General features: G+C 42.0%; 1 protein-coding gene and 1 long non-coding RNA gene across 2 annotated transcripts in view; both read left to right on the top strand.

Annotated features, from left to right (window-relative positions):
* Window positions 1-27,032, top strand: part of LOC118378667 (acid-sensing ion channel 1) — a 119,521-nt gene that overhangs the window by 24,993 nt on the left and 67,496 nt on the right. The window contains exon 2 of the mRNA XM_052526378.1: window positions 23,698-23,848. Coding sequence (XP_052382338.1) covers window positions 23,698-23,848 — 151 coding nt within the window. The remainder of the gene's footprint in view (window positions 1-23,697; window positions 23,849-27,032) is intronic.
* Window positions 8,081-10,043, top strand: LOC127932065 (uncharacterized). Its single transcript, XR_008143825.1, has 2 exons — window positions 8,081-8,254; window positions 9,892-10,043. It is a non-coding gene; the product is annotated as an uncharacterized LOC127932065 (long non-coding RNA).

The following is a 27,032-nucleotide window of genomic DNA, read 5'->3' as shown; positions in this document are numbered from 1 at the left end:
AATAACTGCTATAGCCTACCACCATCTGAAGTAATAACTGCTATAGTCTACCACCATCTGAATGGTTATGGGTCTGAATTAATAACTGCTACAGCCTACCACCATCTGAATTAATAACTGCTATAGCCTACCACCATCTGAATTAATAACTGCTATAGCCTACCACCATCTGAATTAATAACTGCTATAGTCTACCACCATCTGAATGGTTATGGGTCTGGATTAATAACTGCTATAGCCTACCACCATCTGAATGGTTATGGGTCTGAATGGTTATGGATCTGAATTAATAACTGCTATAGCCTACCACCATCTGAATTAATAACTGCTATAGCCTACCACCATCTGAATTAATAACTGCTATAGTCTACCACCATCTGAATGGTAATGGGTCTGCATTAATAACTGCTATAGTCTACCACCATCTGAATGGTTATGGGTCTGAATTAATAACTGCTATAGTCTACCACCATCTGAATGGTTATGGGTCTGAATTAATAACTGCTATAGTCTACCACCATCTGAATGGTTATGGGTCTGAATTAATAACTGCTATAGTCTACCACCATCTGAATGGTTATGGGTCTGAATTAATAACTGCTATAGTCTACCACCATCTGAATGGTTATGGGTCTGAATTAATAACGGCTATATTCTACCACCATCTGAATGGTTATGGGTCTGAATTAATAACTGCTATAGTCTACCACCATCTGAATGGTTATGGATCTGAATTAATAACTGCTATAGTCTACCACCATCTGAATGGTTATGGGTCTGAATTAATAACTGCTATAGTCTACCACCATCTGAATGGTTATGGGTCTGAATTAATAACTGCTATAGTCTACCACCATCTGAATGGTTATGGGTCTGAATTAATAACTGCTATAGTCTACCACCATCTGAATGGTTATGGGTCTGAATTAATAACTGCTATAGTCTACCACCATCTGAATGGTTATGGGTCTGAATGGTTATGGGTCTGAATGGTTATGGGTCTGAATTAATAACTGCTATAGTCTACCACCATCTGAATGGTTATGGGTCTGAATGGTTATGGGTCTGAATGGTTATGGGTCTGAATTAATAACTGCTATAGTCTACCACCATCTGAATGGTTATGGGTCTGAATGGTTGGATCTGAATTAATAACTGCTATAGTCTACCACCATCTGAATGGTTATGGGTCTGGTTATGGGTCTGAATTAATAACTGCTATAGTCTACCACCATCTGAATGGTTATGGGTCTGAATGGTTATGGGTCTGAATTAATAACTGCTATAGTCTACCACCATCTGAATGGTTATGGGTCTGAATTAAATGCTATAGTCTGAATGGTATGGGTCTGAATTAATAACTGCTATAGTCTACCACCATCTGAATAACTGCTATAGTCTACCACCATCTGAATGGTTATGGGTCTGAATAACTGCTATAGTCTACCACCATCTGAATGGTTATGGTTCTGAATTAATAACTGCTATAGTCTACCACCATCTGAATGGTTATGGGTCTGAATGGTTATGGGTCTGAATTAATAACTGCTATAGCCTACCACCATCTGAATTAATAACTGCTATAGTCTACCATCATCTGAATGGTTATGGGTCTGAATTAATAACTGCTATAGCCTACCACCATCTGAATGGTTATGGGTCTGAATGGTTATGGGTCTGAATGGTTATGGGCCTGAATTAATAACTGCTATAGTCTACCACCATCTGAATGGTTATGGTCTGAATGGGTCTGAATTAATAACTGCTATAGTCTACCACCATCTGATGGTTATGGGTCTGAATGGTTATGGGTCTGAATTAATAACTGCTATAGTCTACCACCATCTGAAATGGGTCTGAATTATGGGTCTGAATTAATAACTGCTATAGCCTACCACCATCTGAATTAATAACTGCTATAGTCTACCACATCATCTGAATGGTTATGGGTCTGAATTAATAATTAATAACTGCTATAGTCTACCACCATCTGAATGGTTATGGGTCTGAATTAATAACTGCTATAGTCTACCACCATCTGAATGGTTATGGGTCTGAATTAATAACTGCTATAGTCTACCACCATCTGAATGGTTATGGGTCTGAATTAATAACTGCTATAGTCTACCACCATCTGAATGGTTATGGGTCTGAATTAATAACTGCTATAGTCTACCACCATCTGAATGGTTATGGGTCTGAATTAATAACTGCTATAGTCTACCACCATCTGAATGGTTATGGGTCTGAATTAATAACTGCTATAGTCTACCACCATCTGAATGGTTATGGTCTGAATTAATAACTGCTATAGTCTACCACCATCTGAATGGTTATGGGTCTGAATTAATAACTGCTATAGTCTACCACCATCTGAATGGTTATGGATCTGAATTAATAACTGCTATAGTCTACCACCATCTGAATGGTTATGGGTCTGAATTAATAACTGCTATAGCCTACCATCCATCTGGGTCTGATTTAATAACTGCTATAGTCTACCACCATCTGAATGGTTATGGGTCTGAATTAATAACTGCTATAGTCTACCACCATCTGAATGGTTATGGGTCTGAATTAATAACTGCTATAGTCTACCACCATCTGAATGGTTATGGGTCTGAATTAATAACTGCTATAGTCTACCACCATCTGAATGGTTATGGGTCTGAATTAATAACTGCTATAGTCTACCACCATCTGAATGGTTATGGGTCTGAATTAATAACTGCTATAGTCTACCACCATCTGAATGGTTATGGGTCTGAATGGTTATGGGTCTGAATTAATAACTGCTATAGTCTACCACCATCTGAATGGTTATGGGTCTGAATTAATAACTGCTATAGTCTACCACCATCTGAATGGTTATGGGTCTGAATTAATAACTGCTATAGTCTACCACCATCTGAATGGTTATGGGTCTGAATTAATAACTGCTATAGTCTACCACCATCTGAATGGTTATGGGTCTGAATTAATAACTGCTATAGTCTACCACCATCTGAATGGTTATGGGTCTGAATTAATAACTGCTATAGTCTACCACCATCATCTGAATGGTTATGGGTCTGAATTAATAACTGCTATAGTCTACCACCATCTGAATGGTTATGGGTCTGAATTAATAACTGCTATAGTCTACCACCATCTGAATGGTTATGGGTCTGAATTAATAACTGCTATAGCCTACCACCATCTGAATGGTTATGGGTCTGAATTAATAACTGCTATAGTCTACCACCATCTGAATGGTTATGGGTCTGAATTAATGGCTATATTCTACCACCATCTGAATGGTTATGGGTCTGAATTAATAACTGCTATAGTCTACCACCATCTGAATGGTTATGGGTCTGAATTAATAACTGCTATAGTCTACCACCATCTGAATGGTTATGGGTCTGAATTAATAACTGCTATAGTCTACCACCATCTGAATGGTTATGGGTCTGCTATAGTCTACCACCATCTGAATGGTTATGGGTCTGAATTAATAACTGCTATAGTCTACCACCATCTGAATGGTTATGGGTCTGAATTAATAACTGCTATAGTCTACCACCATCCATGGGTCTGAATGGTTATGGTCTGAATGGTTATGGGTCTGAATTAATAACTGCTATAGTCTACCACCATCTGAATGGTTATGGGTCTGAATGGTTATGGGTCTGAATGGTTATGGGTCTGAATTAATAACTGCTATAGTCTACCACCATCTGAATGGTTATGGGTCTGAATGGTTATGGTCTGAATTAATAACTGCTATAGTCTACCACCATCTGAATGGTTATGGGTCTGAATGGTTATGGGTCTGAATTAATAACTGCTATAGTCTACCACCATCTGAATGGTTATGGGCCTGAATGGTTATGGGTCTGAATTAATAACTGCTATAGTCTACCACCATCTGAATGGTTATGGGTCTGAATTAATACCTGCTATAGTCTACCACCATCTGAATGGTAATGGGTCTGAATTAATAACTGCTATAGCCTACCACCATCTGAATGGTTATGGGTCTGAATTAATAACTGCTATAGTCTACCACCATCTGAATGGTTATGGGTCTGAATTAATAACTGCTATAGTCTACCACCATCTGAATGGTTATGGGTCTGAATTAATAACTGCTATAGTCTACCACCATCTGAATGGTTATGGGTCTGAATTAATAACTGCTATAGTCTACCACCATCTGAATGGTTATGGGTCTGAATGGTTATGGGTCTGAATTAATAATGGCTATAGTCTACCACCATCTGAATGGTTATGGGTCTGAATTAATAACTGCTATAGTCTACCATCATCTGAATGGTTATGGGTCTGAATTAATAACTGCTATAGTCTACCACCATCTGAATGGTTATGGGTCTGAATGGTTATGGGTCTGAATGGTTATGGGTCTGAATTAATAACTGCTATAGTCTACCACCATCTGAATGGTTATGGGTCTGAATGGTTATGGGTCTGAATTAATAACTGCTATAGTCTACCACCATCTGAATGGTTATGGGTCTGAATGGTTATGGGTCTGAATTAATAACTGCTATAGTCTACCACCATCTGAATGGTTATGGGTCTGAATGGTTATGGGTCTGAATTAATAACTGCTATAGCCTACCACCATCTGAATTAATAACTGCTATAGTCTACCACCATCTGAATGGTTATGGGTCTGAATGGTTATGGGTCTGAATTAATAATGGCTATAGTCTACCACCATCTGAATTAATAACTGCTATAGTCTACCACCATCTGAATGGTTATGGGTCTGAATTAATAATGGCTATAGTCTACCACCATCTGAATGGTTATGGGTCTGAATTAATAACTGCTATAGTCTACCACCATCTGAATGGTTATGGGTCTGAATTAATAACTGCTATAGTCTACCACCATCTGAATGGTTATGGGTCTGAATTAATAACTGCTATAGTCTACCACCATCTGAATGGTTATGGGTCTGAATTAATAACTGCTATAGTCTACCACCATCTGAATTAATAACTGCTATAGTCTACCACCATCTGAATGGTTATGGGTCTGAATTAATAACTGCTATAGCCTACCACCATCTGAATGGTTATGGGTCTGAATTAATAACTGCTATAGTCTACCACCATCTGAATTAATAACTGCTATAGTCTACCACCATCTGAATGGTTATGGGTCTGAATGGTTATGGGTCTGAATTAATAACTGCTATAGTCTACCACCATCTGATTTAATAATGCTATAGTCTACCACCATCTGAATGGTTATGGGTCTGAATTAATAACTGCTATAGTCTACCACCATCTGAATGGTTATGGGTCTGAATTAATAACTGCTATAGTCTACCACCATCTGAATGGTTATGGATCTGAATTAATAACTGCTATAGTCTACCACCATCTGAATGGTTATGGGCCTGAATTAATAACTGCTATAGTCTACCACCATCTGAATGGTTATGGGTCTGAATTAATAACTGCTATAGTCTACCACCATCTGAATGGTTATGGGTCTGAATGGTTATGGGTCTGAATTAATAACTGCTATATTCTACCACCATCTGAATGGTTATGGGTCTGAATTAATAACTGCTATAGTCTACCACCATCTGAATGGTTATGGGTCTGAATTAATAACTGCTATAGTCTACCACCATCTGAATGGTTATGGGTCTGAATTAATAATGGCTATAGTCTACCACCATCTGAATGGTTATGGGTCTGAATTAATAACTGCTATAGTCTACCACCATCTGAATGGTTATGGGTCTGAATTAATAACTGCTATAGTCTACCACCATCTGAATGGTTATGGGTCTGAATTAATAACTGCTATAGTCTACCACCATCTGAATGGTTATGGGTCTGAATGGTTATGGGTCTGAATTAATAACTGCTATAGCCTACCACCATCTGAATTAATAACTGCTATAGTCTACCATCATCTGAATGGTTATGGGTCTGAATTAATAACTGCTATAGCCTACCACCATCTGAATGGTTATGGGTCTGAATGGTTATGGGTCTGAATGGTTATGGGTCTGAATTAATAACTGCTATAGTCTACCACCATCTGAATGGTTATGGGTCTGAATGGTTATGGGTCTGAATTAATAACTGCTATAGTCTACCACCATCTGAATGGTTATGGGTCTGAATGGTTATGGGTCTGAATTAATAACTGCTATAGTCTACCACCATCTGAATGGTTATGGGTCTGAATGGTTATGGGTCTGAATTAATAACTGCTATAGCCTACCACCATCTGAATTAATAACTGCTATAGTCTACCACCATCTGAATGGTTATGGGTCTGAATTAATAACTGCTATAGCCTACCACCATCTGATTTAATAACTGCTATAGTCTACCACCATCTGAATGGTTATGGGTCTGAATTAATAACTGCTATAGTCTACCACCATCTGAATGGTTATGGGTCTGAATTAATAACTGCTATAGCCTACCACCATCTGAATTAATAACTGCTATAGTCTACCACCATCTGAATGGTTATGGGTCTGAATGGTTATGGGTCTGAATTAATAATGGCTATAGTCTACCACCATCTGAATTAATAACTGCTATAGTCTACCACCATCTGAATTAATAACTGCTATAGTCTACCACCATCTGAATGGTTATGGGTCTGAATTAATAACTGCTATAGTCTACCACCATCTGAATGGTTATGGGTCTGAATGGTTATGGGTCTGAATTAATAACTGCTATAGTCTACCACCATCTGAATGGTTATGGATCTGAATTAATAACTGCTATAGCCTACCACCATCTGAATTAATAACTGCTATAGTCTACCACCATCTGAATGGTTATGGGTCTGAATGGTTATGGGTCTGAATTAATAACTGCTATAGCCTACCACCATCTGATTTAATAACTGCTATAGTCTACCACCATCTGAATGGTTATGGATCTGAATTAATAACTGCTATAGTCTACCACCATCTGAATGGTTATGGGTCTGAATTAATAACTGCTATAGTCTACCACCATCTGAATGGTTATGGGTCTGAATTAATAACTGCTATAGTCTACCACCATCTGAATTAATAACTGCTATAGCCTACCACCATCTGAATGGTTATGGGTCTGAATTAATAACTGCTATAGCCTACCACCATCTGAATGGTTATGGGTCTGAATTAATAACTGCTATAGTCTACCACCATCTGAATTAATAACTGCTATAGTCTACCACCATCTGAATGGTTATGGGTCTGAATTAATAACTGCTATAGCCTACCACCATCTGAATTAATAACTGCTATAGCCTACCACCATCTGAATGGTTATGGGTCTGAATTAATAACTGCTATAGCCTACCACCATCTGAATTAATAACTGCTATAGCCTACCACCATCTGAATTAATAACTGCTATAGTCTACCACCATCTGAATGGTTATGGGTCTGAATTAATAACTGCTATAGTCTACCACCATCTGAATTAATAACTGCTATAGTCTACCACCATCTGAATTAATAACTGCTATAGTCTACCACCATCTGAATTAATAATCTGAATGGTTATGGGTCTGAATTAATAACTGCTATAGTCTACCACCATCTGAATGGTAATGGGTCTGAATTAATAACATCTATAGTCTACCACCATCTGAATTAATAACTGCTATAGTCTACCACCATCTGAATGGTTATGGGTCTGAATTAATAACTGCTATAGTCTACCACCATCTGAATGGTTATGGGTCTGAATTAATAACTGCTATAGTCTACCACCATCTGAATGGTTATGGGTCTGAATGGTTATAACTGCTATAGCCTACCACCATCTGAATGGTTATGGGTCTGAATTAATAACTGCTATAGCCTACCACCATCTGAATTGGGTCTGAATGGGCGGGTCTGAAACTGTCTAATAAGCTCTACCACCATCTGAATGGTTATGGGTCTGAATGGTTATGGGTCTGAATGGTTATGGGTCTGAATGGTTATGGGTCTGAATTAATAACTGCTATAGTCTACCACCATCTGAATGGTTATGGGTCTGAATTAATAACTGCTATAGTCTACCACCATCTGAATGGTTGTGGGTGTCACGTTCTGACCTTTATTTCCTGTGTTTTGTATTTAGTTAGTATGGTCAGGGCGTGAGTTGGGTGGGCAGTCTATGTTTGTTTTTCTAGGTTTTGGGAATTTCTATGTTTCGGCCTAGTATGGTTCTCAATCAGAGGCAGGTGTCATTGGTTGTCTCTGATTGAGAATCATACTTAGGTAGCCTGGGTTTCATTGTGTGTTTGTGGGTGATTGTTCCTGTCTCTGTCTTTGCACCAGATAGGACTGTTTTGAGTTTTCACATTTCTTGTGTTTTTGTTAGTTTGTTCATGTGAAGTGATTTATTAAAGCATGAATCAAAACAACCACGCTGCGCTTTGGTCCGCCTCTCATTCAGATGAAGAAAACCATTACAGAATCACCCACCCAAATCGGACCAAGCGGCGTGGTAAAGTACAGCGATGACAGCAGCAGCAGCAGCAGCAGCAACAACAGCGGCCAGCATCAGAGCAGAATCTGGATTACACAACTTGGGAGGAGATAGATAGGTGGGCGGTCGACCCAGGGAGAGTGCCGGAGCCCGCCTGGGATTCGATGGAGCAATGCAAGGAAGGTTACAGGAGAATGAGGTTGGCGAAGCCAGCACGGCAGTGCGACAGGTACGAGAGGCAGCCCCCAAAAAAAATTTGGGGGGGGCACACGAGGTGTGGTACTAAGCCAGGTAGCAGACCTGAGCTCACTCCTCGTGCTTATGATAAGCAGCGCATTACTGGTCAGGCACCGTGTTATGCGGTTAAGCGCACGGTGTCGCCAGTGCTGTCCATAGCCCGGTGCGCTATAGGGCAGCCCCCCGAAAGTGCCATGCGAGTGTGGGCATTGAGCCAGGGCGTATGGTGCCTGCTCAGCGGGTCTGGTCGCCGGTACGCAGTCTTGGTCCAGGTTATCCTGCGCCGGCTCTGCGTGCTGTGTCTCCTGGGCGCTGGGAGGGTGCAGTGCGTCCTCTGCCTGCGCTCCGCTCGTGCCGGGCAACTGTGGGAGTGGAGCCTAGGGGAGAGGTGCGTGTAGTAAGCACTAGATCTCCCGTGCTTACCCACAGCCCCGTTCAACCTGTGCCTGCACTCTGGAGGGTCCGGGCTAGAGTAGTTGTCCAGCCTGGGGAAGTGGTGCCAAGGTTGCGCACCAGAGCACCAGTGCTCCCCCACAGCCCGGTCTTTCAGGCTCCTCCTAACACCAAGCCTCCTGAAGGTCTCCCCAGCCTGGTGGTTCCTGTGGCAGCCCCACGCACCAGGCTGTCTCTCCTCCCTCTCCTCCCTGCAGGTACTCCCGCCTGTCCGGCGCCGCTGCCGGAGCCTCCCGCCTGTCCGGGCGCCACTGCGCCGCTGCCGGAGCCCCTCAGCCCAGAGGCGCCAGAGCCCCTCAGCCCAGAGGCGCCAGAGCCCCTCAGCCCAGAGGCGCCAGAGCCCCTGTCCCTCTGTCCCGCCCCTCTGTCCAGTGGGGTCATTGAGAGGTGTTGCCATGGTGAGAAAGCCACGGAGGCGGACAATAAGGCGGACTAAGACAATGGTAAAGTGGGGTCCCGCGTCCCGCGCCAGAACCGCCACCGCGGACAGACGCCCACCCAGACCCTCCCCTATAGGTCAAGGTTTTGCGGCCGGAGTCCGCACCTTTGGGGGTACTGTCACGTTCTGACCTTTATTTCCTGTGTTTTGTATTTAGTTAGTATGGTCAGGGCGTGAGTTGGGTGGGCAGTCTATGTTTGTTTTTCTAGGTTTTGGGAATTTCTATGTTTCGGCCTAGTATGGTTCTCAATCAGAGGCAGGTGTCGTTGGTTGTCTCTGATTGAGAATCATACTTAGGTAGCCTGGGTTTCACTGTGTGTTTGTGGGTGATTGTTCCTGTCTCTGTCTTTGCACCAGATAGGACTGTTTTGAGTTTTCACATTTCTTGTTTTTTTGTAGTCAGTTGTTCATGTGTACCTTAACGTATTAAAAAGAACCATGGACAATTACCACGCCGCGTATTGGTCCTCTGATCCGTTTCGCCTCTCCTCTTCGGAAGAAGAGGAGGAAATTCATTACAATGGGTCTGAATTAATAACTGCTATAGCCTACCACCATCTGAATTAATAACTGCTATAGTCTACCACCATCAGATTTAATCAATAAAAATGTATGATGTCCAGCAAGCTATTCTAGTCTAGCTTTTGCTGCATGGGACTCCAAGCATTTTGTAAGGAGAGGCCAGTGGAGCACAGGTATGTGCATATTACCAGAGGCTATCAGTTAGAAACTTAATATGCATAACCCATCATGAATTAGCTAAATATGAGGCTAATAATGCATTGAATGTATTACCTGAAAGAGGTAGGCTAGGACATCAATATATAGGAATATATATCAATCTAGAACAGGGTTATCTATTTTGGATGCAATTTGAATAGTGTTGATGGGGAGAGGGAGTCTGCGAGAGAGAGAGAAGCGTGTACATGCACTGATTAAAAACAATGATATTCAAGTGTTTAGGCTGTTTTAAAACTCAACAGCTGTCATAAAAAAAAATGTATTTACAATTAAAAACAAGGTGACCCCCAAAAGCCAGATGGAGATGTGTAAATGATGTTACTGTAACTTAACTTATAACTATAAATTACTGCGCTCCATACTGAGATGGGTCTGTCTCCACCCTGAGCGATGATTCATCATGCAGAGGCTGTAGAGAAGCCATATTTAGCCATGGCATATAATTTAACAGTTCGATTTCACGCCATGCTCTTCATATAAATCATTTATTATAATTTACCACTTTCTCTCAGTTATGTATCCCAGGAGTGGTTTTGCGGGAGGTAAACCCCGGTAAATCTCGGTAACCCTGTTCCCCACTGTTCAACCCTAGAGTAGCCTACTGCCTTGTACGCATTGCTGTGCTTTTAATGTGAAGAAATACTAGTTTAGCAACATTTGAAGCTAAATGTTCTGATCTGTTGCATCAGACTTATTGGTTTCTAATGTTCACTTAATGTAGCCAAGGCCTACTGGTTGTATAAATTTGGGATCTATCGTCCCACAACTATCCCAGAAATAGGTCACGTTTTTTTTCTCGACAAGCTGACCAAAAGAGTAGGTCAACTTTTCTACTAATGAGGGGAATAGTAGATTGACTAGTGATGTCGCTGTCCCGTTACTTGTCTTGTTGACCGAGGGGAAGTAAATGTGGTCCTTCATTGTAACATCTTCAGTGCAGAATAAAGAATTCATCGCACATCGTTCCATCCTGGATTTGAATGTTCTGTTCATATGAATTAACTGAATTACCATCATCCACCGTGGTTCGTCGCCCTAATCAGGTTACACACCCCAAGGATGTGGTTCCGGTAAATTTCTCACATGTCCGGTAAATTAAAATGCTGCCTGCACTACATTTTACTAATGAAAACCCTAGTATAGGGCCTCAGTCCTTTCGTGGTAGGTACGAGGTAGCCTGAGCGCCAGTGTGTTTGTGTTAACCAACTCCCTGTCACTCATTGTCATGCCAGACATGTTCTCTTCAGCCTGACAAGGTCCTCAATAAAGTCAGCAATGGGCAAGAGCACAAACAGACCTGGGATCAGCCTACCTTTGTGGTTCGCTCTTTTGATCTGAGCACAAACAGACCTGGGATCAGCCTACCTTTTGGCTCGCTCTGTTGATCTGAGCACAAACAGACCTGGGATCAGCCTACCTTGGTGGCTCGCTCTGTTGATCTGAGCACAAACAGACCTGGGATCAGCCTACATTGGGTGGCTCTGTTGATCTAAGAATCAATGAGGAGAAAAGTCCTCCCTCCCTGGCTGGCAACTATAGCCAACAGCTTGACAGAGCGGTCTCCTTGGATTGTTTTGTGTAAAATGGCCTGGGGCTCACCACACACTTAGGAACTCTTTGAATTATTAATTTGAGAGAGAGAGAGGGAGGGGGAGAGAGGGAGAGAGAATGCTGTGTCTATAAGTCATTCTTTAGAAGGATGTGTGGGTTTTCATATTCACTTTATCTCGTAAGAATAAAGAACTTTCACTGCAGGCTCGTTGATATGTTGAAGAATTGTTCATAGAACATTGAATAGAATAGAACAGAACAGAATATAATATAATACCCATAGAACATTGAATAGAATAGAACAGAACAGAATATAATATAATACCCATAGAATAGAACAGAATATAATACCCATAGAATATAACAGAATATAATACCCATAGAACAGAACAGAATATAATACCCATAGAACAGAACAGAATATAATACCCATAGAATATAACAGAATATAATACCCATAGAACAGAACAGAATATAATACCCATAGAACAGAACAGAATATAATACCCATAGAATAGAACAGAATATAATACCCATAGAACAGAACAGAATATAATACCCATAGAACAGAACAGAATATAATACCCATAGAATATAACAGAATATAATACCCATAGAACAGAACAGAATATAATACCCATAGAACAGAACAGAATATAATACCCATAGAATATAACAGAATATAATACCCATAGAACAGAACAGAATATAATACCCATAGAACAGAACAGAATATAATACCCATAGAATAGAACAGAATATAATACCCATAGAACAGAACAGAATATAATACCCATAGAACAGAACAGAATATAATACCCATAGAACAGAACAGAATATAATACCCATAGAACAGAAAAGAATATAATACCCATAGAAAAGAACAGAATATAATACCCATAGAATAGAACAGGATATAATACCCATAGAACAGAACAGAATATAATACCCATAGAACAGAACATGATATAATACCCATAGAAAAGAACATAATATAATACCCATAGAACAGAACAGAATATAATACCCATAGAAAAGAACATAATATAATACCCATAGAACAGAACATAATATAATACCCATAGAAAAGAACATAATATAATACCCATAGAACAGAACAGAATATAATACCCATAGAACAGAACAGAATATAATACCCATAGAACAGAACAGAATATAATACCCATAGAATAGAACAGGATATAATACCCATAGAACAGAACAGAATATAATACCCATAGAATATAACAGAATATAATACCCATAGAACAGAACAGAATATAATACCCATAGAACAGAACAGAATATAATACCCATAGAACAGAACAGAATATAATAACCATAGAATAGAACAGAATATAATACCCATAGAATAGAATAGAACAGGATATAATACCCATAGAATATAACAGAATATAATACCCATAGAATATAACAGAATATAATACCCATAGAACAGAACAGAATATAATACCCATAGAATAGAACAGAATATAATACCCATAGAACAGAACAGAATATAATACCCATAGAATAGAACAGGATATAATACCCATAGAACAGAACAGAATATAATACCCATAGAATATAACAGAATATAATACCCATAGAACAGAACAGAATAGAATACCCATAGAACAGAACAGAATATAATACCCATAGAATAGAACATAATATAATAACCATAGAATAGAACAGAATATAATACCCATAGAATAGAATAGAACAGGATATAATACCCATAGAACAGAACAGAATATAATACCCATAGAACAGAACAGGATATAATACCCATAGAACAGAACAGAATATAATACCCATAGAATAGAACAGGATATAATACCCATAGAACAGAACAGAATATAATACCCATAGAATATAACAGAATATAATACCCATAGAACAGAACAGAATATAATACCCATAGAACAGAACAGAATATAATACCCATAGAACAGAACAGAATATAATACCCATAGAATAGAACAGGATATAATACCCATAGAACAGAACAGAATATAATACCCATAGAATATAACATAATATAATACCCATAGAACAGAACAGAATATAATACCCATAGAACAGAACAGAATATAATACCCATAGAACAGAACAGAATATAATACCCATAGAACAGAACAGAATATAATACCCATAGAATAGAACAGGATATAATACCCATAGAATATAACAGAATATAATACCCATAGAATATAACAGAATATAATACCCATAGAACAGAACAGAATATAATACCCATAGAACAGAACAGAATATAATACCCATAGAACAGAACAGAATATAATACCCATAGAATAGAACAGGATATAATACCCATAGAACAGAACAGGATATAATACCCATAGAACAGAACAGAATATAATACCCATAGAACAGAACAGAATATAATAACCATAGAATAGAACAGAATATAATACCCATAGAATAGAATAGAACAGGATATAATACCCATAGAACAGAACAGAATATAATACCCATAGAACAGAACAGGATATAATACCCATAGAACAGAACAGAATATAATACCCATAGAATAGAACAGGATATAATACCCATAGAACAGAACAGAATATAATACCCATAGAATATAACAGAATATAATACCCATAGAACAGAACAGAATATAATACCCATAGAACAGAACAGAATATAATACCCATAGAACAGAACAGAATATAATACCCATAGAACAGAACAGAATATAATACCCATAGAATATAACAGAATATAATACCCATAGAACAGAACAGAATATAATACCCATAGAACAGAACAGAATATAATACCCATAGAACAGAACAGAATATAATACCCATAGAATATAACAGAATATAATACCCATAGAACAGAACAGAATATAATACCCATAGAACAGAACATAATATAATACCCATAGAACAGAACAGAATATAATACCCATAGAACAGAACAGAATATAATACCCATAGAATATAACAGAATACAATACCCATAGAATAGAACAGAATATAATACCCATAGAACAGAACAGAATATAATACCCATATAATAGAACATAATATAATACCCATAGAATAGAACAGAATATAATACCCATAGAATAGAACATAATATAATACCCATAGAATAGAACAGAATATAATACCCATAGAATAGAATAGAACAGGATATAATACCCATAGAACAGAACAGAACATAATACAATACCCATAGAATATAACAGAATATAATACCCATATAATATAACAGAATATAATACCCATAGAATAGAACAGAATATAATACCCATAGAATAGAACAGAATATAATACCCATAGAACAGAACAGAATATAATACCCATAGAATAGAACAGAATATAATACAATACCCATAGAATATAACAGAATATAATACCCATAGAATATAACAGAATATAATACCCATAGAATAGAACAGGATATAATACCCATAGAATATAACAGAATATAATACCCATAGAATATAACAGAATATAATACCCATAGAACAGAACAGAATATAATACCCATAGAATATAACAGAATATAATACCCATAGAACAGAACAGAATATAATACCCATAGAACAGAACAGAATATAATACCCATAGAATATAACAGAATATAATACCCATAGAATATAACAGAATATAATACCCATATAATATAACAGAATATAATACCCATAGAATAGAACAGAATATAATACCCATAGAATAGAACAGAATATAATACCCATAGAATAGAACAGAATATAATACCCATAGAACAGAACAGAATATAATACCCATAGAACAGAACAGAATATAATACCCATAGAATAGAACAGAATATAATACCCATAGAATAGAACAGAATATAATACCCATAGAATAGAACAGAATATAATACCCATAGAATAGAACAGGATATAATACCCATAGAATAGAATAGAACAGGATATAATACCCATAGAACAGAACAGAACAGAATATAATACCCATAGAATAGAACAGAATATAATACCCATAGAATAGAACAGAATATAATACCCATAGAATAGAACAGAATATAATACCCATAGAATAGAACAGAATATAATACCCATAGAATAGAACAGAATATAATACCCATAGAATAGAACAGAATATAATACCCATAGAATAGAACAGAATATAATACCCATAGAATAGAACAGGATATAATACCCATAGAACAGAACAGAACAGAATATAATACCCATAGAATATAACAGAATATAATACCCATAGAATAGAACAGAATATAATACCCATAGAATAGAACAGAATATAATACCCATAGAATAGAACAGAATATAATACCCATATAATAGAACAGGATATAATACCCATAGAATAGAACAGAATATAATACCCATAGAATAGAACAGAATATAATACCCATAGAATAGAACAGAATATAATACCCATAGAATAGAACAGGATATAATACCCATAGAATAGAACAGAACAGAATATAATACCCATAGAATAGAACAGAATATAATACCCATAGAATAGAACAGAATATAATACCCATAGAATAGAACAGAATATAATACCCATAGAATAGAACAGAATATAATACCCATAGAATAGAACAGAATATAATACCCATAGAATAGAACAGAATATAATACCCATAGAACAGAACAGAACAGAATATAATACCCATAGAATATAACTTGGCATATACTGTAAGTATACAATGAGTATACCTTCCTAATATTGAGTTGCATCCCCCATTTCTGCCCTCAGAACCGCCTCAATTCGTCAGGGAATGGACTCGAATGAGTTCCGTAGGGGATGCTGGCCCATGTTGACTCCAATGCTTCCCACAGTTGTGTCAAGTCGGCTGGATGTCCTTTGGGTGGTGGACCTTTCTCGACACACACGGAGAAACTGTTCAGCGTGAAGAACCCAGCAGCGTTGCAGTTCTTGACACAAACCGGTGCGCCTGGCACCTACTACCACACCCCGTTCAAATGGCACTTAAATCTTTTGTCTTGCCCATTCACTCTCTAAATGGCACACATACACAATCCACAAATCCTTATTTCACCTGTCTCTTCCCCATTCATCGACACTGATTGAAGTGGATTTAATAAGTGACGTCGATAAGCGATCATAGCTTTCACCTGGATTCACCTGGTCAGTCTATGTCACGGAAAGAGTAGGCGTTCTCAACGTTTTGTCCACTCAGTGTTAATGTATCATAGTAACAGCTTGGTTCTGCACTGCCACCAGAGGGGGGTGTTCTTAATGTTTTGTCCACTCAGTGTTGATGTATCATAGTAACAGCTTGGTTCTGCACTGCCACTAGAGGGGGGTGTTCTTAATGTTTTGTCCACTCAGTGTTAATGTATCATAGTAACGGCTTGGTTCTGCACTGCCACTAGAGGGGGGTGTTCTTAATGTTTTGTTCACTCAGTGTTTAATATGTAAAAGTAAATTGTAGTGTTCCACAGTATTGATATGTAGAGGTAATGACATTTAGATGGCTTTATTTGTCCCCCAGAGCATCTGGAGACCAACAGTCTCCCTCTCTCTCTCTGTCTCTCTCTCTCTGTCTCTGTCTCTCTCTCTCTGTCTCTCTCTGTCTCTCTGTCTGTCTCTCTCTCTGTCTCTCTCTCTCTCTCTCTCTCTCTCTCTCTCTCTCTCTCTCTCTCTCTCTCTGTCTGTCTCTCTCATTGTCTATTTCAGTCTCTCTCAGTCTCTCTTTCACCCCTTCACTATTTCACCCCTTCACTCTCTCTCTCTTTAACTCAGTCCTTCACTCTCTCTCGTTCACTCAGTCCTTCAATCTCTCTCTTTCACTCAGTCCTTCACTCTCTCTCTTTCACTCAGTCCTTCACTCTCTCTCCTTCACTCTCCTTCACTCAGTCCTTCACTCTCTCTCTTTCACTCAGTCCTTCACTCTCTCTCTTTCACTCAGTCCTTCACTCTCTCTCTTTCACTCAGTCCTTCACTTTTTTACCTCACGGTGAGCTCTTAATTAAAATTGACCATAGACTCAAAGAGTATTACACATTAACATTTCAGTAGCAACATGAGATCTTTCTGTTAAAGTTTCCATTTCAGCTGCAGACAGGCATTAATGTATTCTTGTGATCAGTAGGGAGGAAAAATATTCCTGTCTGTCTGGTTAGTGAAAATAACTGCTCTTGATCTGGCTAGCTGGTTTGGCTATTCATTCAGTGGTGGAAAACACTTTCTCTATTGTCTTTATGAGAACTCAAAGCACTGACCTTTTGTTGTGGGTGGTGTTGTGTTTTGTCTTTTGTTTGTGTTTCGTCCACCCGAGTAGTGCTCTATAAAGAGACACATGGACACTGTTCCTTATGCTGCCGAGCCATAATGATGTGATAGTATTACAGGTAGGAAACACTATAGAATCACATGAGTGTCTTCTGTTTTTATTGATGTTGCTCAGTTCTGGAGTCCCCCCCGCACACCACCAGGTATCTACTGTTGTAGTCCCCCCCACATACCACCAGGTATGTCCTGTTGTAGCCACTTCCCCCTCACACCACCAGGTATCTACTGTTGTAGCCACTTCCCCCCACACCACCAGGAATCTACTGTTGTAGCCACTTCCCTGCACACCACCAGGTATCTACTGTTGTAGCCACTTCCCCCACACCACCAGGTATCTACTGTTGTAGCCAGCTTCCCCCACACCACCAGGAATCTACTGTTGTAGCCACTTCCCCCACACCACCAGGTATCTACTGTTATAGCCACTTCCCCCACACCACCAGGAATCTACTGTTGTAGCCACTTCCCCCACACCACCACGTATGTACTGTTGTAGCCACTTCCCCCACACCACCAGGTATCTACTGTTGTCGCCACTTCCCCCACACCACCAGGAATCTACTGTTGTAGCCACTTCCCCCCACACCACCAGGAATCTACTGTTGTAGCCACTTCCCCCCACACCACCAGGAATCTACTGTTGTAGCCACTTCCCCCCCACACCACCAGGTATCTACTGTTGTAGTCCCCCCCCCACACACCACCAGGTATGTCCTGTTGTAGCCACTTCCCCCCCACACCACCAGGAATCTACTGTTGTAGCCACTTCCCCCGCACACCACCAGGTATCTACTGTTGTAGCCACTTCCCCCACACCACCAGGTATCTACTGTTGTAGCCACTTCCCCCCACACCACCAGGAATCTACTGTTGTAGCCACTTCCCCCCACACCACCAGGTATCTACTGTTGTAGCCACTTCCCCCCACACCACCAGGAATCTACTGTTGTAGCCACTTCCCCCCACACCACCAGGTATCTAATGTTGTATCCACTTCCCCCCACACCACAAGGTATCTACTGTTGTAGCCACTTCCCCCACACCACCAGGAATCTACTGTTGTAGCCACTTCCCCCACACCACCAGGTATCTACTGTTGTAGCCACTTCCCCCCACACCACCAGGAATCTACTGTTGTAGCCACTTCCCCCACACCACCAGGTATCTACTGTTATAGCCACTTCCCCCACACCACCAGGAATCTACTGTTCTAGCCACTTCCCCCACACCACCAGGTATCTACTGTTATAGCCACTTCCCCCCACACCACCAGGAATCTACTGTTGTAGCCACTTCCCCCCACACCACCACGTATGTACTGTTGTAGCCACTTCCCCCCCACACCACCACGTATGTACTGTTGTAGCCACTTCCCCCCCACACCGCCAGGTATCTACTGTTGTAGCCACACACCCCCCACCACCAGGTATCTACTGTTGTAGCCACTTCCCCCCAACACCACCAGGTCTCTACTGTTGTACCCACTTCCCACACCCCCACCTCACCACCTGGTATCTACTGTTGTAGCCACACAGCTCCACCACCAGTTATGTACTGTTGTAGCCACTTCCCCCCACACCACCAGGTATCTACTGTTGTAGCCACTTCCCCCCACACCACCAGGTATCTACTGTTGTAGCCACTTCCCCCACACCACCAGGAATCTACTGTTGTAGCCACTTCCCTCCACACCACCACGTATGTACTGTTGTAGCCACTTCCCCCACACCACCACGTATCTACTGTTGTAGCCACTTCCCCCCCACCACCAGGTATCTACTGTTGTAGCCACCTCCCCCACACCACCAGGTATCTACTGTTGTAGCCACTTCCCCCCACACCACCAGGAATCTACTGTTGTAGCCACTTCCCCCCACACCACCAGGTATCTACTGTTGTAGCCACTTCCCCCCACACCACCAGGTATCTACTGTTGTAGCCACTTCCCCCCACACCACCAGGAATCTACTGTTGTAGCCACTTCCCCCCACACCACCAGGTATCTACTGTTGTAGCCACTTCCCCCCACACCACCAGGAATCTACTGTTGTAGCCACTTCCCCCCACACCACCAGGTATCTACTGTTGTAGCCACTTCCCCCCCACACCACCAGGTATCTACTGTTGTAGCCACTTCCCCCACACCACCAGGTATCTACTGTTGTAGCCACTTCCCCCACACCACCAGGTATCTACTGTTGTAGCCACTTCCCCCCACACCACCAGGTATCTACTGTTGTAGCCACTTCCCCCACACCACCAGGTATCTAAAGTTGTAGCCACTTCCATCCCCACACCACCAGGTATCTAAAGTTGTAGCCACTTCCGTCCCCACACCACCAGGTATCTACTGTTGTAGCCACTTCCCCCTACACCACCAGGTGTCTACTGTTGTAGTCCCTTCCCCCCACACCACCAGGTATCTATTGTTGTTGCCACACCTCCACCACCATGTATCTACTGTTGTAGCCACACCCCCACCACCAGGTTTCAATTGTTGTAGCCACACCCTCCACCACCAGGTATCTATTGTTGTAACCACACCACCACACCACCAGGTATCTATTGTTGTAGCCACACCCCCTCCACCACCAGGTATCTACTGTTGTAGCCACACCCCCCACCATGTATCTATGGTTGTAGCCACACACCCCCACCAGGTATATATTGTTGTAGCCACTCCCCCCCCACCACCAGGTATCTATTGTTGTAGCCACTCCCCCCCACCACCATGTATCTACTGTTGTAGCCACACCCCCCCACCACCAGGTATCAATTGTTGTAACCACACCACCCCCCACCACCATGTATCTATTGTTGTAGCCACACCCCCCCACCACCAGGTATCTATGGTTGTAGCCACACCCCCACCACCAGGTATCTATTGTTGTAACCACACCACCCCCACCACCAGGTATCTATTGTTGTAGCCACACACCCCACCAGGTATCTATTGTTGTAGCCACACACCCCACCAGGTATCTATTGTTGTAGCCACACACCCCACCAGGTATCTATTGTTGTAGCCACACACCCCCACCACCAGGTATCTATTGTTGTAGCCACACCCTCCACCACCAGTTATCTACTGTTGTAGAAACACCCCCACCATGTATCTATTGTTGTAGCCCACACCCCCATCACCAGGTATCTGTTGTTGTAGCCACACCCCCATCGCCAGGTATCTGTTGTTGTAGCCACACCACCACACCACCAGGTATCTATTGTTGTAGCCACACACCCCCACCACCAGGTATCTATTGTTGTAGCCACACACCCCCACCACCAGGTATCTATTGTTGTAGCCACACACCCCCCCACCACCAGGTATCTATTGTTGTAGCCACACACCCCCATCACCAGGTATCTATTGTTGTAGCCACACCCCTCCACCACCAGGTATCTATTGTTGTAGCCACACCCCCCCATCACCAGGTATCTATTGTTGTAGCCACACCCCCCCATCACCAGGTATCTATTGTTGTAGCCACACCACCCCACCACCAGGTATCTACTGCTGCAACTTCTCACTGTGCCCGCCAGCCCCAGTCATTCTTCTCTCTAAAGGTCAAACCTCAAACCTTACAAAGGTTGACATTTTTCAAAGGACATTTCATTAAATGTTGATACGTTTGTTTCTTGAGTGTTAAGGGGTTTCACTGCCAATATCTGACTTACTGTATAAAGTGTGTATTTTTGTCTTTGTCACATTTTCAGAAAAGCTGCATCCACAAATACAGTGCCTTCGGAAAGTATTCAAACCCCTAGACTTTTTCCACATTTTGTTACCTTACAGCCTTATTTTAAAATCGATTCAACATATACAATATTCAGCAATCTACACACAGTACCCCATAATGACAACATAAAAACAGGTTTTTAGAAATGTTTGCAAATGTATTAAAAATAAAATCAGAAAAATATTTTAAAAATGTAATATAAAAACAGAAATAACTCTCCATTTCCATAAGTATTCAGACCCTTTGCTATGAGACTCGAAATTGAGCTCAGGTGCATCCTGTTTCCATTGATCATCCTTGAGATGTTTCTACAACTTGATTGGAGTCCACCTGTGGTAAATTAAATGAATTGGACATTATTTAGAAAGGCACACACCAGTCTATATAAGGTCCCACAGTTGACAGTGTCAGAGCAACAACCAAGCCATGGGGACAAAGGAAATGTCCGTCCATAGAGCTCTGAGACAGGATTGTGTCGAGGCACAGATCTGGGGAAGGGGACCAAAACATTTCTGCAGCATTAAAGGTCCCCTAGAACCTAGTGGCCTCCATCATTCTTTAATGGAAGAAGTTTGGAACCATCAAGACTCCTCCTCGAGCTGGCCACCCGGCCAAACTGAGCAATCGGGGGAGAAGGGCCTTGGTCAGAAGGTGATCAAGAACCTGATGTTCACTCTGACAGAGCTCTAGAGTTACTCTGTGGAGAGGAGAGAACCATCTCTGCAGCACTCCACCACTCAGGCCTTTATGGTAGAGTGGCCAGACGGAAGCCACTCCTCAGTAAAAGGCACATGACAGCCCGCTTGGAGTTTGCCAAAAGGCAACTAAAAGACTCTCAGACCATAAGATTCTCTGGTCTAATGAAACCAAGATTGAACTGTTTTGCCTGAATGCCAAACGTCACGTCTAGAGGAAACCTGGCACCATGGTGGTGGCAGCATCATGCTGTGGAGATGTCTTTCAGTAGCAGGGACTGGGAGACTAGTCAGGATCGAGGGAAAGATAAACGGAGCAAAGTACAGAGAGATTCTTGATGAAAACCTGCTCCAGAGCATTCAGGACCTCAGACTGGGGTGAAGGTTCACCCTTCCAACAGGACAACGAGCCCAAACACACAGCCAAGACAATGCAGGGGTGGCTTCGGGACAAGTCTCTGAATGTCAATGAGTGGCCTCGCCAAATGCCGGACATAAACCTGATTGAACATCTCTGGAGAGACCTGAAAATAGCTGTGCTGCAAAGCTCCTCATCCAACCTGGCAGATCTTGAGAGGATCTACAGAGAAGAATGGGAGAAACTCCCCAAATACAGGTCTGCCAAGCTTGTAGTGTCGTACCCAAGAAGACTCGATGCTGTAATCGCTGCCAAAGTTGCTACAACAAAGTACTGAGTAAAGGGTCTGAATACTTTGCAAATGTTTTATAATTGTCGAAAAATTTCTAAAAACCTGTTTTTGCTTTATCATTATGGGGTATTGTGATGTCATTATGGGGTATTGTGATGTCATTGTGGGGTATTGTGATGTCATTATGGGCTATTGTGTGTATATTGATGAGGAAAAACAATTGAATCAATTTAAGAATAAGGATGTAACGTAACAAAATGTGGAATAGTCAAGGAGGGTGAATACTTTCCAAATGCAGGTACCTTGTGGCTTGGGTCATAGTAGCCCTTTATTGGTTGCCATTTTAGACACATTGCGTTTTCTTCATTATACTGCTAATTGAAACCCATTGGCCTTCTTGTTGTTTCAGATCTTCACCCGTTATGGGAAATGCTACACGTTCAACTCTGGCCAAGATAACCGGCCGCTGCTGGTGACCATGAAGGGAGGGATGGGTAACGGACTGGAGCTGATGCTGGATATACAACAGGATGAATACCTGCCAGTCTGGGGAGAAACAGGTGAGGGAGGGAGGGAGGGAGGGAGGGAGGGAGGGAGGGAGGGGGAGGGAGGGAGGGCGGGAGGGAGGGAGGGAGGGAGGGAGGGAGGGAGGGAGGGAGGGAGGGAGGGAGGGAGGGAGGGAGGGAGGGGTAACGGACTGGAGCTGATGCTGGATATACAACAGGATGAATACCTGCCAGTCTGGGGAGAAACAGGTGAGGGAGGGAGGGAGGGAGGGAGGGAGGGAGGGAGGGAGGGAGGGAGGGAGGGAGGGAGGGAGGGAGGGAGGGAGGGAGGGAGGGAGGGAGGGGTAACGGACTGGAGCTGATGCTGGATATACAACAGGATGAATACCTGCCAGTCTGGGGAGAAACAGGTGAGGGAGGGAGGGAGGGAGGGAGGGAGGGAGGGAGGGAGGGAGGGAGGGAGGGAGGGAGGGAGGGAGGGAGGGAGGGAGGGAGGAGGGAGGGAGGGAGGGAGGGAGGGAGGGGTAACGGACTGGAGCTGATGCTGGATATACAACAGGATGAATACCTGCCAGTCTGGGGAGAAACAGGTGAGGGAGGGAGGGAGGGAGGGAGGGAGGGAGGGAGGGAGGGAGGGAGGGAGGGAGGGAGGGAGGGAGGGGGAGGGAGGGAGGGAGGGAGGGGTAACGGACTGGAGCTGATGCTGGATATACAACAGGATGAATACCTGCCAGTCTGGGGAGAAACAGGTGAGGGAGGGAGGGAGGGAGGGAGGGAGGGACTGGAGCTGATGCTGGATATACAACAGGATGAATACCTGCCAGTCTGGGGAGAAACAGGTGAGGGAGGGAGGGAGGGGGGAGGGAGGGAGGGAGGGAGGGAGGGAGGGAGGGAGGGAGGGAGGGAGGGAGGGAGGGAGGAGGGAGGGAGGGAGGGAGGGACTGGAGCTGATGCTGGATATACAACAGGATGAATACCTGCCAGTCTGGGGAGAAACAGGTGAGGGAGGGAGGGAGGGAGGGAGGGAGGAGGGAGGGAGGGAGGGAGGGAGGGAGGGAGGGAGGGAGGGAGGGAGGGAGGGAGGGAGGGAGGGAGGGAGGGAGGGAGGGAGGGAGGGGTAACGGACTGGAGCTGATGCTGGATATACAACAGGATGAATACCTGCCAGTCTGGGGAGAAACAGGTGAGGGAGGGAGGGAGGGAGGGAGGGAGGGAGGGAGGGACTGGAGCTGATGCTGGATATACAACAGGATGAATACCTGCCAGTCTGGGGAGAAACAGGTGAGGGAGGGAGGGAGGGAGGAGGAGGGAGGGAGGGAGGGAGGGAGGGGAGGGAGGGAGGGAGGGAGGGAGGGAGGGAGGGACTGGAGCTGATGCTGGATATACAACAGGATGAATACCTGCCAGTCTGGGGAGAAACAGGTGAGGGAGGGAGGGAGGGAGGGAGGGAGGGAGGGAGGGAGGGAGGGAGGGAGGGAGGGAGGGAGGGAGGGAGGGAGGGAGGGAGGGAGGGGTAACGGACTGGAGCTGATGCTGGATATACAACAGGATGAATACCTGCCAGTCTGGGGAGAAACAGGTAGGTAGGGAGGGAGGGAGGGGAGGGAGGGAGGGAGGGAGGGAGGGAGGGAGGGAGGGAGGGAGGGAGGGAGGGAGGGAGGGAGGGGGGGAGGGAGGGGTAACGGACTGGAGCTGATGCTGGATATACAACAGGATGAATACCTGCCAGTCTGGGGAGAAACAGGTGAGCCGGAAGGGAGAGAGAGAGGGTGTTTGTGAACGTGAAACCACTTCAGAAGAATCAACAGAGATCAAACATTAGCTACTTGCTAAGGAAAGGAAGAGAGACAGATAGACAGGTGAGCAAGCTAGTCCATGTAGAATTTATTTTCAAACTCTCAGTTTCGGATCAACTCCTGAATCTGTTTTTAAAAATACAAGAACAACTTCTCAAAAAACTATCTTTGATATTTCCAAGACAGAGATAATATCCTTGGAGATCAGAATCTTCACACCGCACTATTGTTCTTCATCAATATGAATCTATCTGCAAATTCATACTCATACACGGTTGGAGCACAATTGCAGTGAAAATGGTACATTATCGACTCTTTTAAATAAAGTTGGGATGGGGGGGTCTAATTATCGAATGCTTATTCATTGTCATATAATTGTGTCTCTCGTGGGGAACGCTTGTTTTCTGCATGAATCAAATGAAAGAATATGGCGGATAGTATAGTATAATATAGAATATGGCAGATAGTATAGTATAATATAGAATATGGCGGATAGTATAGTATAATATAGAATATGGCGGATAGTATAGTATAATATAGAATATGGCAGATAGTATAGTATAATATAGAATATGGCGGATAGTATAGTATAATATAGAATATGGCAGATAGTATAGTATAATATAGAATATGGCGGATAGTATAGTATAATATAGAATATGGCGGATAGTATAGTATAATATAGAATATGGCGGATAGTATAGTATAATATAGAATATGGCGGATAGTATAGTATAATATAGAATATGGCGGATAGTATAGTATAATATAGAATATGGCGGATAGTATAGTATAATATAGAATATGGCGGATAGTATAGTATAATATAGAATATGGCGGATAGTATAGTATAATATAGAATATGGCAGATAGTATAGTATAATATAGAATATGGCGGATAGTATAGTATAATATAGAATATGGCGGATAGTATAGTATAATATAGAATATGGCGGATAGTATAGTATGATATAGAATATGGCGGATAGTATAGTATAATATAGAATATGGCGGATAGTATAGTATAATATAGAATATGGCGGATAGTATAGTATAATATAGAATATGGCGGATAGTATAGTATAATATAGAATATGGCGGATAGTATAGTATAATATAGAATATGGCAGATAGTATAGTATAATATAGAATATGGCGGATAGTATAGTATAATATAGAATATGGCGGATAGTATAGTATAATATAGAATATGGCGGATAGTATAGTATAATATAGAATATGGCGGATAGTATAGTATAATATAGAATATGGCAGATAGTATAGTATAATATAGAATATGGCGGATAGTATAGTATAATATAGAATATGGCGGATAGTATAGTATAATATAGAATATGGCGGATAGTATAGTATAATATAGAATATGGCGGATAGTATAGTATAATATAGAATATGGCGGATAGTATAGTATAATATAGAAT

This window comes from Oncorhynchus keta, chromosome 10 (assembly GCF_023373465.1).
Source record: "Oncorhynchus keta strain PuntledgeMale-10-30-2019 chromosome 10, Oket_V2, whole genome shotgun sequence".
NCBI lineage: Eukaryota > Metazoa > Chordata > Actinopteri > Salmoniformes > Salmonidae > Oncorhynchus > Oncorhynchus keta.
Note: the sequence above shows the minus strand (reverse complement) of the source record. Positions and strands in the feature narration are given on the sequence as shown.